Raw genomic sequence first — 15,000 nt, 5'->3', positions numbered from 1 at the left:
GTTGTGTATGTGAGTATGTGTGTGTGTGTGTGTGTGTGTGTGTGTGTGTGTGTGTTGTGTATGTGAGTGTGTGTGTGTGAGTGTTGTGTATGTGAGTGTGTGTGTGTGTTTGTGTGTGTGTGTGTGTTTATGTGTGTACTTTCATTTGTTAAAGGTCCTTAGAGAACCATGCATTGTTTCAAACCCCAAAACATGAACTCCATTGTGAAAAAGACTGGAGGACCCCAGATAAGGGTTTATAATATAGTGGCATCAGCAGTGCACAGATTACATTTGTATTTTTAGCTCAAACTGTTACTTTTAGTGGGGATTTGAATGTAAAACGGTTAGCGCTTTGATTCTAAGATTCGAAAACAACAATTTCCTGTAATATGGTAATGTTTTGTAGTTATCCGTATTACCCTTTTGGTCATGATTTGATTTGTTTGACATTGAAGCGAGTTCTACTGTATTCTAGGTTAAGTAATGATACATGAATATGGAAACAAACAAGGCTATTTACATGGAAATGTAAGGCATGTACAAATAACAAATACACACAGACTGGAACGTTTGCAGTTAAAGAACAAAATAAAGATAAGACGTAAAAACTCTCGATTTGAATTTTATTCATTATTATCTATATATATATATATACGACTAGTGTCTGTCTGTCTGTCTGTCTGTCTGTCTGTTCGCGATGCACGGCCAAAGTTCTCGGTGGATCTTTTTCAAATTTGGACACCGTATTCAGCTACACCCCGGACACAACCTCATCGATGAGATATTTCAACACGTGCTCTCAGCGCGCAGCGCTGTGCGCGCTGAACCGATTTTTGTTTTGTTTTTTGTTTTTGTTGTCGGGATCCACTACCAGTAACTCTTCCTTATCTTCTCCAGTGTTTTCAGCCGCGATTATCTCCCTTCCTCCGTGTGGCGTCAATCCATATTCCCGTTACTACGTTACTATTTTTAGAAGGTCACTGCACGTTACTATTTTTAGAAGGTCTCCAGTGTTTTGCGCGTTTATCTCCTTTCCTTCGTGCGCCGGCAAAGCCGGCGTACACCCGGCAAAGCCGGGTCCCAGGCGCAGCCTGGTATTCGGCTCTACTTCTTCCCGTCGAAGCCGGTACCCGGCGAAGCGGGTAATCGTCTGTTATTCAATATACTTAAACACGTTGTTCCACAGCGGGAAATCTGTGTCATTTTCTTCCTTTCAAAGTATCATGAAAAACAGAGAATAGCCCAATGTTCTGCTCAAGGAAATAAGCTGTCAAATGACTGTTAGTCGAGTCGAGAGTTAGGACAGAACCTCCACGCGTATATGACAGCGTTTTTTTCCAGGATAAAAAAATCAACAGTTTTATATTTTCATCTGGACGGCGCACGCGCATCTGAACTGTTAGTTTATAGTAGGTTGATAATACTTGAATGTCAAAGGAGGCTTTGAAGACAAGAAATCACATGCACATGTTATGATTAAACAGGCTTAAATTTCAAACAAATTCGTCTTTTCTTAAAAACAGTGGACCCTAAAGATCCCATAAAATATTTGGCAAATAAGATAGATGCAGTTGATGTGACAGCACATTTATTCTGTACTAGAATGAATACCCGCTTCGCCGGGTACCCGGCTTCGCCGGAAAGAAGTAGAGCCGAATGATACCCGGCTTCGCTGGAAAGAAGTAGAGCCGAATACCCAGCTTCGCCGGGTAGAAGTAGAGGAATACCCGGCTTCGCCGGGATGAAAGCGTTGTGGACAGTGACCTTCTAAAAATAGTAACGGGAATATCCGGCTTCGCTGGGATGAAAGCGTTGTGGACAGTGACCTTCTAAAAGTAGTAGCGGGAATATGGATTGACGCCACACGAAGGAAGGGAGATAAACGCAAAACACTGAAGAAGATAAGGAAGAGTTAGTGGGAATGGATCTGGGAAGATGAACAGAAATAAATAACAATCGGTTCAGCGCTGCGCGCTGAGAGCACGTGTTGAAATTTCTCATCGACAAGGTTGTGTCCGGGGTCTACCTGAATATGCCCACCAAATTTGAAGCAGATCCATCGAGAACTTTGGCCGTGCATCGCGAATACACACACACACACACACACACACACACAAACAGACACAAGTCGTATATATATATAGATTTCCAAACTGTTGTTTTTATTGTTGTTGTTTTTAACCAGCCTGCGTGGAGCTGCCGGAACAAATGTAAGTGAGGCGCTCTAAAAATAGGATGACGTAGGTACGTCACACACCCCTCTTAATCGAAAAAATAGAGAGATTAAATGATGTGTGTGTGTGTGGAGGGGGGGGGGCAGTAAATGTGAAGAGCCCACCAAACTATGTATAACATTACATACATGACAGAAACTTTAGCATGGAGATGACGTAGGTAGCAGGTGATGAGTGATGTCGTGTCCAGAGTTTATTTTAACAAAAACATTTTGCCTGAACGGAAGCGAGAAAAGAAACAGAAAGAGACGGGGTGAGGGGGGGGGGGGGGTGGACAAGAAAATAAAATTACAGACAAAAGTAATCAAATGTGAAAGGGATTACTAACAACAACAAAAACACAAACAAACAAACAAAACAAACCCGGTGCGTTCATGACTATTTAGCCAAGACAACTAGTCATCAGCTGTTAGCTGTGGCTGGCGAGTGTAGGAACATTGCGCCTAGCACGTACTATTTGCTCTTCGACGACCGATTGGAGATTTTGTTTTTCTGGCAAAATAATGTGAACTGAAGAAATGTGAAGGACATTCTCTACACTGTAATAATATCATGAATTAAAATCAGAAATGTATCGCATGAAAGCAAGCTCTTCTGCTGTCAAGGCAAAACAAAACTGCAATGTGAAGCAACCATTACCACGGGGAATATAAAAAATCCCCATCTATGATGACCACCTCAGCACGACTTTTAAAATCAGGCATTAGTAAACGCTAATTGTAAGGTATAATTGATGTGTGCTGTCATCATTCCACTCATCCCCCCCCCCCAAAAGGATGTCCTCTCATTCCTCCCATGAACGGACACTTGCAACGTACGGACACTTTGATCTGGTCCTTTGAAGGTGTCATCTCATTCCTCCCAAGCAAGGACACCTGCAATGTCTATTTGTCAGGTCTACATACGGTGTCCCGTCATCACAGGTGCACCAATCGTATTGTTTGGTGCTTGAATAATGTGACGGGTTTCGTCAATTGTTTTCGATGCCGCATTCCTTTGTTAAAATAAAATATCCTTTTAAGGAAGGGTTGGTTGGTTGTATAGTGTTTATTTAAATGTCCCTACTACCAATATGGCTTATCCTGGTCTGTTAAGCCTGTCACTAATTGGGCGCGAAGTCGACTTCGCGAAGTATACTTCGCAAAGCTGTCCACACTTAGCTTTAGCACTGAATGTTCGATAACAAGACTTCGCAAAGCTGTCCACACTTAGCTTCAGCACTGAATGTTCGATAACAAGACTTCGCAAAGCTGTCCACACTTAGCTTTAGCACTGAATGTTCGATAACAAGACTTCGCAAAGCTGTCCACACTTAGCTTCAGCACTGAATGTTCGATAACAAGACTTCGCAAAGCTGTCCACACTTAGCTTCAGCACTGAATGTTCGATAACAAGACTTCGCAAAGCTGTCCACACTTAGCTTTAGCACTGAATGTTCGATAACAAGACTTCGCGAAGTTGACTTCGGGCTGAACGAAGGACCGCCTTAAGGGAGGGACACCTGCAATGGAAGATCGTCCTTTCGTGACATATATCATACGAGTGTTCTTTTTTTCTCTCTTCTGTTTCAGAACTGTGCGAACAATGTGATACATCCACGGGGTCCGGGTACTCCTACCACCCCCGCTATTGCCACCTGTTTGTTCACTGTACCCTGGGTGGGGAGGGCCGTCTGGATGGACAGGTCAAGGAATGTACCCGAGGTCTCCTGTGGTCACAGAAAGTCAAACAGTGCGTTTGGCCCAGCGAGTCCGACTGTCCGAACAGTAAGTGACCACTTGCCTCATTGTTCTCCATGTTCAGGGCTGAGGTGCACGAACCCGGAAAGTGGGTGCCACCCAAACGGGGGAGAACAAACCGCGGGGTCTGATACGTGGAAATCACAACAAATCACAACAAATCTCAATTTCAACCAATCCAACACCGCGGCTGACACCCTCCCAGTTGGTAACTTTCTTGTGCAACTCGGCCCAGATGTCCCAACAATAAGTGACCCCTTGCATCTAGTTCTCCTTGTTCACGCCTAGGTGTTCTGAAGCCTGCAAAAAAGCCTTTTAGGTAAAATTTAACACACACAAATTCGCGAAGTAGACTCCGGATTCAATTAAGATAATTAAAAGACGAAGAAGAAAGAATCTACAGCACAGTGATTTTAGTGCCTCACTCCTTGGGGGGGGGGGGGTTGTAATACTTTTCTCTCAAGTAATAGGAGTTAAGACTATTGATCTTAGCAGTGGGTATTTAATCATTAATATCCACAAACCAAGACATACAGATTTTTTTTTAAATTCCGTTTTCTCAATATAAAACTCAGAACCTAAAGCTTATCGATACATTTCCTCGTGGGACGACGGAGAGTTTCTTTCGATGGTTGTCCCATTCGTTCGAGTCTTTGACGTGAAGACGACTGATCTTAAGGTGTATGCATTTGACTAAAAAAAACCCACCAGATTCTGTATTTCTATCAGTTTTCTTTCAAAAAAACTCAGAACCTACAGTATATGTATAAATATAATTGTATATAATTAATTATATAATTATAATTATATATAATTAGGCTTGGTCTGTGTACCTTTGAAGAAGGCCTGCGGGCCGAACATTTGGAAACAAAAGATGAGACAAGCTGGCTTGGTGGTGAACTTTTTATTGTGATGTATATATATATAATTATATGTATATAGTATTATGCACATTTTTGGTTTAAAGAGCAATCTGTTAAAAGTCTCGCCGTAAGATATTATCATCCGTACGTTTGTTTCTCCTTTTGGGATCTCCACTATAAGCTTCTAGCTTGTTGTTGATCCTAAACTTGCTGATTATATATCATATCCATACATTGTTGAATAAAACACTGTTTAAACCAACCTACAGCTTAGTTATAATTTTCCTCCTCAGAACATTACATATATGTAAATCCTATTGTCTTCTTTCTTGTTAAGTCATCAAAACGAAGACGATTGTTCTTACCCGTGTGTATTTGATCATCAACAACCACTAACCAAAGGGGGAAGGGGGGGTCAAAGCTTGCAGAATGTCCGTTTCTTGTCCAATATTGTACCGAATACAGTTCGAATCTAAAGCATAGTCATTATTTTCCTCAAGTCATTACACAGAATATCTCCCAACTGTCTTCTCTTCTTTTCAAGTTGCAGGAGTGAAGAAGACTTATCTTAGCAGTGTGAATTTGACAAGAAGAAAAAAGTACTGCAGGCTTCTATATTTCATTAAAGTTTCAAACCAAAGGAACTCCAAACCTACATCATAGTTATATTTTTCCCCAGGACATAACACAGATTTTCGTCCTACTATCTTCTTTTCTTTTCAAGCCATAGAAGTGGGAACGACTGATCTCAGCCGTGTGTATTTGATCTTAACACCAAGTAAGTTAAGCCCCCAACGGCGCTGTTTGATTTCCACACAGAGTGTGCCACGATAGCCTCGCGGTATTTGAGCCTCACAAACAAAAGCCAGGGAAATAAAAACTCGCGGACTTATTCTTTTTTTTTCTTTTTTCTTTTTTATATCGCAAAGACGAAGAAGACGAATACATAGGCGAAGGCGCTAACGCGAATGGTGTGAAGATTGTGAAAGAGGTCATCTCTCTCTGTGTTTGACCAGCCTCCCTTTCCTCTTTTCTGCTCGCCAAGACTATTGATCGTGTCACGTGGCTTTCTTCGCCCGCTCCGCGTGTCTAGACAGTGATCTCCCTTTGAGCCGCTTGATCTGGCCTGTTGCGAACCGCCGGAAACACGCAATAGAGATGCATGCGCATGCGTCACTAAGGGAATAGCGCTTCCTCTACCACCGTTTTTGACATCTTATTGACAACATGCCCTGCGAACTGTCTTTTTGACATTGATGGGAGAATCACATTCCTGTTTCGCACATCTCCCCTCCTTGAATGATGTTCGACATAACTTAAATGAACGTTGAATAGTTTTATTTTCCTTGGCTTTTTTTTCGTTTCTGCCATGGACATTTTATCGGTTTTCAAAATCTGTTTCCAGTCAGCAACAAAAAGGTGCATTAGGTCCAGAATATGTGCGTTCAACACAGATTCGGCGAGAGAAGAAAGGAGGGAGTTGCTCAGAGAGAGAGAGAGAGAGAGAGAGATAGCTGAGAGAGAGAGAGACGGAGGGGGGGAGAGAAAGAGAGAGAGAGAGACAGGGGGAGACAGACAGAGAGAGAGAGACTGAGACAGAGAGAGGTAGAAACAGACACAGAGAGACAAAGGAAGACAGAGAGACAAAGATAAAGACAGAGACACAGGTAGAGAGAATGAGAGAGATAGCTGTTTCTATATGTGCGAAGGATACACATTTGTATTGTCTGAATAAAAAGAATGTAATTGAAATACAAATGATGATATATTTCATAACATGATTAATCATGGAAACAATCACATGGCGACAATCACAGATCTGCCGAGGCCTTTTTCACGAAATGAGAGCATACTTCCAGTTGAACTAACATGAACAAAACAGTAGCCTGGCTTCGTTCTGTACAAAGTGGATATCGTTTTTCATAAATCAAAATCGCAGGTCAACACAGGCGTCAGTTACAAAATTAGTTCAACTAACAACAACAAACATCCATCTTTGCATACAAAATAGCCATTCCATGGAATATTGGCATGTGTTCTAGTTAGAGGTGTTATTATCGCATGTAAAAAAAAAGTATGTTGGTGAATTATGATCGCGAGCACGAGAATGGTAAAGGTAATGGTAAAGGTAGTCCCATAATTATTAATTTTATTTTTTATTTACGAGGATTTATACTAATGCCGTGTGGGATGGAATTTTTTACACAATATATCACGCATTCACATCGGCCAATAGATCAACAGCCCATAGGCGCTGCATCCACCTTTCACGGCCTATTATTCCAGGTCACACTGGTATTTTGGTGGACATTTTTATCTACGCCTATACAATTTTGCCAGGAAAGACCCTTTTGTCAATCGTGGGATCTTTAACGTGCATACCCAATGTAGTGTACACGAAGGGACCTCGGTTTATCGTCTCATCCGATACATCAACACTTTTTTTGTTCGTGGGGGAGAGAGATGTTAGAGATTTCAACTTCCCTCGGGACAGCTTCATGAGAGCGGGGCCCATGCACTTCTCTCCCTCGCTGCCTTAGCCTCCCCCTACCCTGAATAGGGTCAGGTACCCAACTCCAGCTGGGTGGACCGGAGAGCGCTCGGATACTCGGATATTTGTATTTGCCTCGGATATGAATCGAACCCACAACCTACAGCGTAAGAGGCAAGCGCTCTTATGAAAATGAGTGCACTTTTAACTGTCCATCAAATTCTTCCTTCTTGCATTCTGCAAAGTGTGCATTTTCCGAACACACTAGCACAGAAAGGAGAGGCCGTTTCCTCACAGATTCCTTAAAGTTCATGCTCACGTGATGACACCGCCAGGTTGACTACCAACACCCGACCTCCTTGACAAGATCCAAACAGTGATGGGATTTTTAACAGTGATGTAGGATTAACACCGGACCTCTGGGACAAGATACCAACAGTGATGGGAGATTTAACAAACAGTGATGAAGGATTAACACCCGACCCCCCATGACAAGATACAAACAGTGAACGGCTGATGGACGCCCCTGACTTTTAATGACAAGATAGCAAGAGCAGTGCGAGTTCAGGAAGTACGTGCACACATGCTCACCATGTCTCGACATTCTGGGCCGCACTGATTCTGATGCATCTCTGACCTTTGAAGGTGTGTGTGTGCTGTGTGTGTGTTTACCCGTGTTTGCCTGCAGAGCCAGTGGTGTCTTGGTGTTAGAAGTGCACGAGGGGACTGACAATCCTGGTGATGACATGTGACAGAGACACAGGGAGACGTAGAGTGGTAAATGTTTAACACGGATGTGGTGATAGAAGGCAGAAGGGGATTATGGGGGGAGGGGAGAGAGAGAGAGAGAGAGAGAGAGAGAGAAAGAGACACACACACACACACACAGAGAGACAGAGAGAGACAGAGAGACAGAGAGAGCGAGAGACAGAGAGATAGAGAGAGAGAGATGATGATGATGATGATGATGATGATGATGATGATGATGATGATGATGATGATGATGATGATGATGATGATGATGATGATGATGATGATGGAACTTTATTTTACAAGGATAGAGGTGTAAGGCCACGCCTTTTCTTACATAGAGAGAGAGAGAGAGAGAGAGAGAGAGAGAGAGAGAGAGAGAGAAAGAGAGAGAGAGACAGACAGACAGAGACAGAGAGAGGGAAAGAGAGAGAAAGAGAGAGACAGAGACAGAGACAGACAGAGACAGAGAGGGAGAGAGAAAGACAGAGAGACTGAGAGAGATAGTTTGTGTGTATGTGTTGTGGGGGGTAGGAGGGGGGGGCGTGTTAATGTATGCCGGTGTGTGTTAGTGTTAGACTGGGGCGCTTTAGGGACGAGGGAGAGAGAGACAGACATAGAGGGAAAGGCGGTGTCTGAAGGTTGTTTTTGGCGTTTGAGCTCAGAGGTCTTGAGGGCAGGTGCACTCTTCATCAGCTGAACGTTCATGAGACAAAATAGTACTAAAACCATGCATACAGCTTACGATTCGTTAACAATGCTGAGAAGATCCTCCTTCTGAGACATATTTATAGTGTGAAGTTTAAAATCCTACTGATGTTTGTATTCAAAAGCTTGCATCAAAGATACTGTTTATTACACAGATGATGAATAAATACACATATGATTGGGAGAAAACTAGTCATAGCAAAGCGCTGCATTTGTCTTTAAAACATTATTTTTTCAGAATGTCGTATTCGTGTTTACTAATTTCTTTGCAAAGTGCTGCATTCGTCTTTATATGTTATTTTCCATTATGTCGCATTCGTGTTCACTCGTTATTACTCGTTATTACAAAGCGCTACAATCGTCTTATTGCATTATTGTTCATTATGCTGAATTTCTGTCCGCTTTGTTCTTTGCAAAGCGCTGCATTCGGCTTTGTGCTTTATTTTCCATAATGTCGCTTTCGTGTTCACTCGTTACTTTGCAATGCGCGACATTCGTCTTTATGCATTAATTTTCATTCACTCATTACTTTGCAAAGTGATTTTGTTTGTTTGTTTGTTTGCTTAACGCCCAGCCGACCACGAAGGGCCATATCAGGGCGGTGCTGCTTTGACATATAACGTGCGCCACACACAAGACAGAAGTCGCAGCACAGGCTTCATGTCTCACCCAGTCACATTATTCTGACACCGGACCAACCAGTCCTAGCACTAACCCCATAATGCCAGACGCCAGGCCGAGCAGCCACTAGATTGCCAATTTTAAAGTCTTAGGTATGACCCGGCCGGGGTTCGAACCCACGACCTCCCGATCACGGGGCGGACGCCTTACCACTAAGCCAACCGTGCCGGTTTGCAAAGTGATGAATTCGTCCATATGCGTTATTTTCAATAATGTCGCATTCGTATTCAATCAGTACTGTGCAGTGGGCTACATTCGTCTTATTGCATAATTTTTCATAATATACTGCATTCGTGTTAACTCATTTCTTTGCAAAGTACTGCATTCGTCTTTATGCATTATGTTTGTTATGTTGCATTCGTGGTCACTCCTTTCTTCGCAAAGCTGTGCAAAGCACTACATTCGTCTTTATGCTTTATTTTTCACAATGCTGCCTTCGTATTCACTCATTATTATTTTGCAAAGCGCTGCATTCGTTTGTACGCATTATTTTCCACAATGTTGCATTCCTGTTAAATAATCATGTTTTCTGTATTTCAGATCCCTGTCTTAACCGGCAATTGACGTTCCGTGACGTACGGAACTGCAATGGCTACTTCTCCTGTCCTGCGGGGGATCGACTGCAGTACAACTGTTGCCCCTCGGGGGAGCGCTATTCTGACGCCCAGGGAACTTGTATCAAGGATGTGGATTGTGGTGACGCATGTCTTCCCGGTTCTGCTAACGTCACTGCGAAACCGCCAGGTGACGTCATTGTTTTGTTTGTGACTTCATCCTCGTTACATCAGTGGGTTACATGTTTGACGTTGACTCTTATAAGGAAAATATGTAATAAAATGATTCAAGGTTGAACAAATCTTTCTGTTACACCTCTTTATAATTCGTATCTGCAACTTTTTTTCCACATCAGAAATATATCTTAAGTCAAATTGAGATACTGAAACCCCGAAGGCTGTCCTTATATGAGCCCGAAGTCGACTTCGCGAAGACTTTGCGAATACTGTGTTTTACCCAAAATTCAGTGCCAAAGCTTCGTACAACCAGCTTCGTGGAGTCGACTTCGCCAAATTATTTTGAGGCTTCAGCTGAACTGAAGCATTCATTGGAAACTGTAAAGGTACATTCCTTCTAGTGTAAGTGATGATGTTGACTGCCACAATTACGTTCAAGATGCTACACGGCATGAGAACATCATTTCTTTTCATTTTGTTGAGTGTTGTATTCAACAATCGATCGGGACAATACATGATAAACATATTTAGAATCACGATAACATCTTTTAACTTGAAAACATTCCATAATTCCCTCAACAAAGTCTGGCAGATACCTATGCACATTGGATAATGCTTTCATTCCATGTAAAAGCTTGGACAGTTTTTGTTGGTGAAGGGAGGGACGCGTGCCTTTAAACACGCACTGCGCTATTCCTTGACAGTTGTTTACTATGGGTCGTCATTGCTTCAGAGACTCCAGTCAAACACTTGAAAATAACGAATGGGGGCGCTTCAAACTGGTTGCGCTGACAATAAGACTATTTTAAGTCTTCTGCGTTTTCTGTTACCGTGAAGAGGAGACTGTCTATTCTACATTTCTGTGTCAAGTAGTACCTGAAAAATAAACAGGGATGCCGCTTGGTAAATTGGCAGTTGCCAAAGTGTTATGTTAAACCTATAAGCATAATTATGCTTGAGTAAACATCGTAAATGTCAAACATTGGACACATATAACACTATCAAAATGCAAACACAAATTTAAACCAACTTCTTTAGATAGTCTCGGCTAACCCGGATACCGGGGCGGGTCACTACATTGAGCTCGGAACCTCCTCTCACTCTCCCTACCCCCCTTTCTCGACCTCCTCTTTGTCTAAACCTAATGAAGCTATTTTCTTCCATTCTGAGCACATTTGTAGAGCAAACATGACATATCTATATACTTTTGAATACAAGAGACGATGAAGAATACAATGCGATCTAATCTGTAACGGAAATTCGATTTTAATGACAACTTTAATGAGCAAACTTATGAACTAATTTGTAAGCTTCCAAGCTGAAATGCAATCCCATAGTCCGGACTTTGTCGAAGATTGCTTGACCAAAATGTCAATCAATTTGGTTGAAAAATGAGGGCGTGACAGTGCGGCCTCAACTTTTACCAAAAGCCGGATATGACGTCATCAAAGATATTTATCAAAAAAATGAAAAAAACGTAAACTAAAGTTCAAATCAAATCAAATCTCTCTCTCTCTATCTCTGTCTCTCTCTTTCCACCTCTCTCTCCTAGAGTATTTTTACATTATAGGTATCATTACTCTGTGTGGGAATGGATTTTGTATTCCATCTTTGCGTTCAATCTTTTTGGTCAACACTTCAAAGGCTTGCACAAGAGCGAGGAAGCTCTTTGATTAATTCAGAATCCCGCTCTGTGATTTGGACATGTCGCACGAGCAGATTATTTCTCTCTATGAAGTCTCACGTATGCGTGGGATTTTGAGTTGAAGCAAACACTCAAATAAAAGTGAGAGCAGGTAGGAACATGTTCACGTTTCTCATGTTTGTCTGGCTTCTGTTATGAGAGACCTTGACTACTTGACAAGTGTTGTTCCTGTTTTATTTTGTTTTACTTTAATTACTCTGGCAATTTTTATTCGGTTGTTTTTTCCTATATTTCCTTTTTTTGATATGGATATGTTTCGGGGTTGTTGTTGTTATTGTTGATTTTTCTTCTCTGGATTACATATATTTTATTCCAAAGTCATTGTCCACATTATTGTTTTCACCTTAAAACGTACATATATGAAAGGTCTTGTATGCAAAATTGGCTTTCAGTACTTTTATACAGTAACGAAAAAGAGAAAAAATATGTAATTTCTTAGAAGTTTATTGTAAATTCAATTGTAGTTTTTCTTCGTTATTTTAGACTTATACACAAAATGGGGGATCCTTCAGAGCGGTCGGAGTTGGCATGTGGTCGCTTTGGAGAGGTGGTCGCGAGGGCAGGTTCATCTGTTCACCAGACCGTGATTGATAACTATGAAGGTTTGCTGTTGACCGATACTGAAGAGTATTATTTGCTGTTCAACAGACTGTAACCGGTACCCAGTGACGGGTGACCTGAGGAAATACCTGTGGGCGGTGGATGGTAAAAATGTCACCATGACCTGTGCCTCAGGGACTGCTTACTCCGACGACTTCTGCAGCTGTACAGGGACTTCGGAGCAAGAGCAACATCGTGGGTCAATGTTGTTGTTGTTGTTGTGGTGATGGTAGTGGTGGTAGTCGTGTTGGTGATGATGGTCGTGGTGGTCGTGTAAATGTTGTTGTTGTTGTTGTTGTTGTTGCTGTTGTTGTTGTTGTTGTTGTTGTTGTTGTTTTGTTTTTATCGTAGATGTCGTTCCCAAACCCTGTTGACTCATTTCGCATTGGAAAGTCACAGAAGGCATGAACAACGTTTATTTGGTCAAAACCGAAGATTAGATTATTACAGAGATAAATCGAATGTTATAATCGCTATGGGTAGTAGTGGTTTGTATAAATGTTATTGACGAACACATCTTCTGCACTCATTCCCGCGTTTGTTTTCGATGACAGGGCCCAACAAATTAGGGTCGGAAGATCTGTATTTTTTTCAGGATTGAATTTTGTTTTGTTTTTTGAGTATGTTTTGTTTTATCTTAGCGTATGTGGCTATTTATTGGCCGTAACCGGAGCGAGCTGCTGTCCCCTTGATGTCTAACAAGAGTAGCTGTCCTTGAAATGTATGCATAATCGAGTTTTGTCATTTTTTGATAATTTTTTTTTTTTTAAAGTGCAATAAAAAGATCTAAGATCTGGAGGGACAAAATTATAGGGTCGGTCGGGGAACTGGAAACACTGAATTAATTTCTTTTGAATGTCTTATCTTCTGGTCTTCCGCACAAGACATAATGTATATCACTGTCTTTATTTTCTGTAGATTTCTGTGAGCCCTACTTTTACTTCCCGTTCAACGTGAACATCAAGGATGTGGTCGGCAAAACGGCGGCAGGGGGAAGTGCGGACATCAGGAGGTCAGAAGCCAAGGCTGTGGGGGGTGGGGCAGCCTACTTCAGGGGCAATCAGCAGGTAATTGTCTTCCTGAATTGAGGCCGAAGTTGCCTTCGCGATGACTTCACAAAGTCCTTTTACCGAAAATTCAATGCCAATGCTTTGTGCACCGAGCTTCGTGCAGTAGACTTCGCGAAGTTTAATTCGCCCAATAAATATTATGTTTAGTAGACGATGTTCGGGAATAATGGATATTTTTGATTTCGTTAAATGACATCTATGTCAGCAGTAGCTCTAGAAAATGGTTGTAAGTAATTCGAGACTGAACACCCATCTTCTTGTTGGTTGGTTTGATTGTTTGTTACTCTCTCTGGCGAAATAAAGTGGAGGAAACGTATTTGCCAAGCATATGAACAAACGCCCAGTTGCCAGATTGTTTTGTCATTCATGCGTGTGCGTTTGAAGCTGTCTGCACCAAGACCATCGACTGGCATTTGCAATTTTAAAACTCCGCTCACCTCAAAGAAATCGACGCATGAAAGATACGCCAGTTGGTGTTTAAATCACAGTATCGTGTTTGTGAGAGCTCATTTTGCTTCCCCTTTGGTCCCCCGGAAGTGCGAGGGCGAACTTAAAAGGGGTAACTTCCGGTGCAGGAATGCCACTTAACCTCAAATAAAATTCCCTCGCACGTCTTGAGAGGCGCGGTCAATATATAGCGTCATCTACCTTGAGAAGGTACAGGTCACACAAGTAATGCAAGTAATTGCAACATGTGGTGCGGAGAAATTCGATTACAAGCTTGGATCTCTAAATCACAGCAGGGTATAGTAATAGGGTAGCAAGATATTTGGGCTCTTTCCTTCAATAAAATCAACTCCGGAGCTGATCCAATTTCGTCACATAATTGCAACAGCGGAAGAAAGGGTTTTCATTTCCATAACATGTTTGTTGTTGATGATTTTGATGAGCATGAGGTTTCATTGCTGCTGCAGCTGCCGCTGCTGCTGATCATAATCATCTTGATGAGGATGATCATGATCATGGCCGTGGTAGTGTTGGCCATGAACAACATTGAGCTCGGAACTTCCTCTCACTCTCCCAACCCCCCTTTCTCGACCTCCTCTTTGTCTAAACCTTATTGTCTTATTTGTTATTAATCTGTTACCCATGTGTTGTCGAATGCTGTGAATAACGTGGAGCTGAGATCCTCCTTTTTATCTTTCTCAACCTAATCTTAGTCCAATGTATTCCTCAGGTTGTAGCGTCCACGTACAATATGGAGCTCAGCGTCTCCCCCCGAGTTCACATCCTTCTCAACCTCATCGTCATCTTTGTTATCAGTGTGCTCCAAAGGTGGTGACGTGAGCCATGAACAACATGGATCTTGGTTTCTTCTCCTACATATCTTCAACATCCCCGTCATTTTTGTTATCAATGTAGCGTGGGCCATGGAAAACATGGAGCTCAGATCTTCCTCCTACAAATCTTTCTCAGCCTCACCGTCCTTTCTGTTATCAATGTGTT

General features: G+C 42.1%; 1 protein-coding gene across 1 annotated transcript in view; it reads left to right on the top strand.

Annotated features, from left to right (window-relative positions):
- LOC138981802 (uncharacterized) overlaps positions 1–15,000 on the top strand; it is a 143,694-nt gene that overhangs the window by 1,049 nt on the left and 127,645 nt on the right. Inside the window, exons 2-5 of the mRNA XM_070354881.1 lie at positions 3,788–3,982; positions 9,989–10,192; positions 12,533–12,679; positions 13,403–13,551. Of these exons, the coding sequence (XP_070210982.1) occupies positions 3,788–3,982; positions 9,989–10,192; positions 12,533–12,679; positions 13,403–13,551 (695 nt within the window). The remainder of the gene's footprint in view (positions 1–3,787; positions 3,983–9,988; positions 10,193–12,532; positions 12,680–13,402; positions 13,552–15,000) is intronic.

The sequence above is a fragment of the Littorina saxatilis genome, linkage group LG12 (genome assembly GCF_037325665.1).
Source record: "Littorina saxatilis isolate snail1 linkage group LG12, US_GU_Lsax_2.0, whole genome shotgun sequence".
Classification (NCBI taxonomy): domain Eukaryota; kingdom Metazoa; phylum Mollusca; class Gastropoda; order Littorinimorpha; family Littorinidae; genus Littorina; species Littorina saxatilis.
This window is presented reverse-complemented; position numbering and strand designations above follow the sequence as displayed.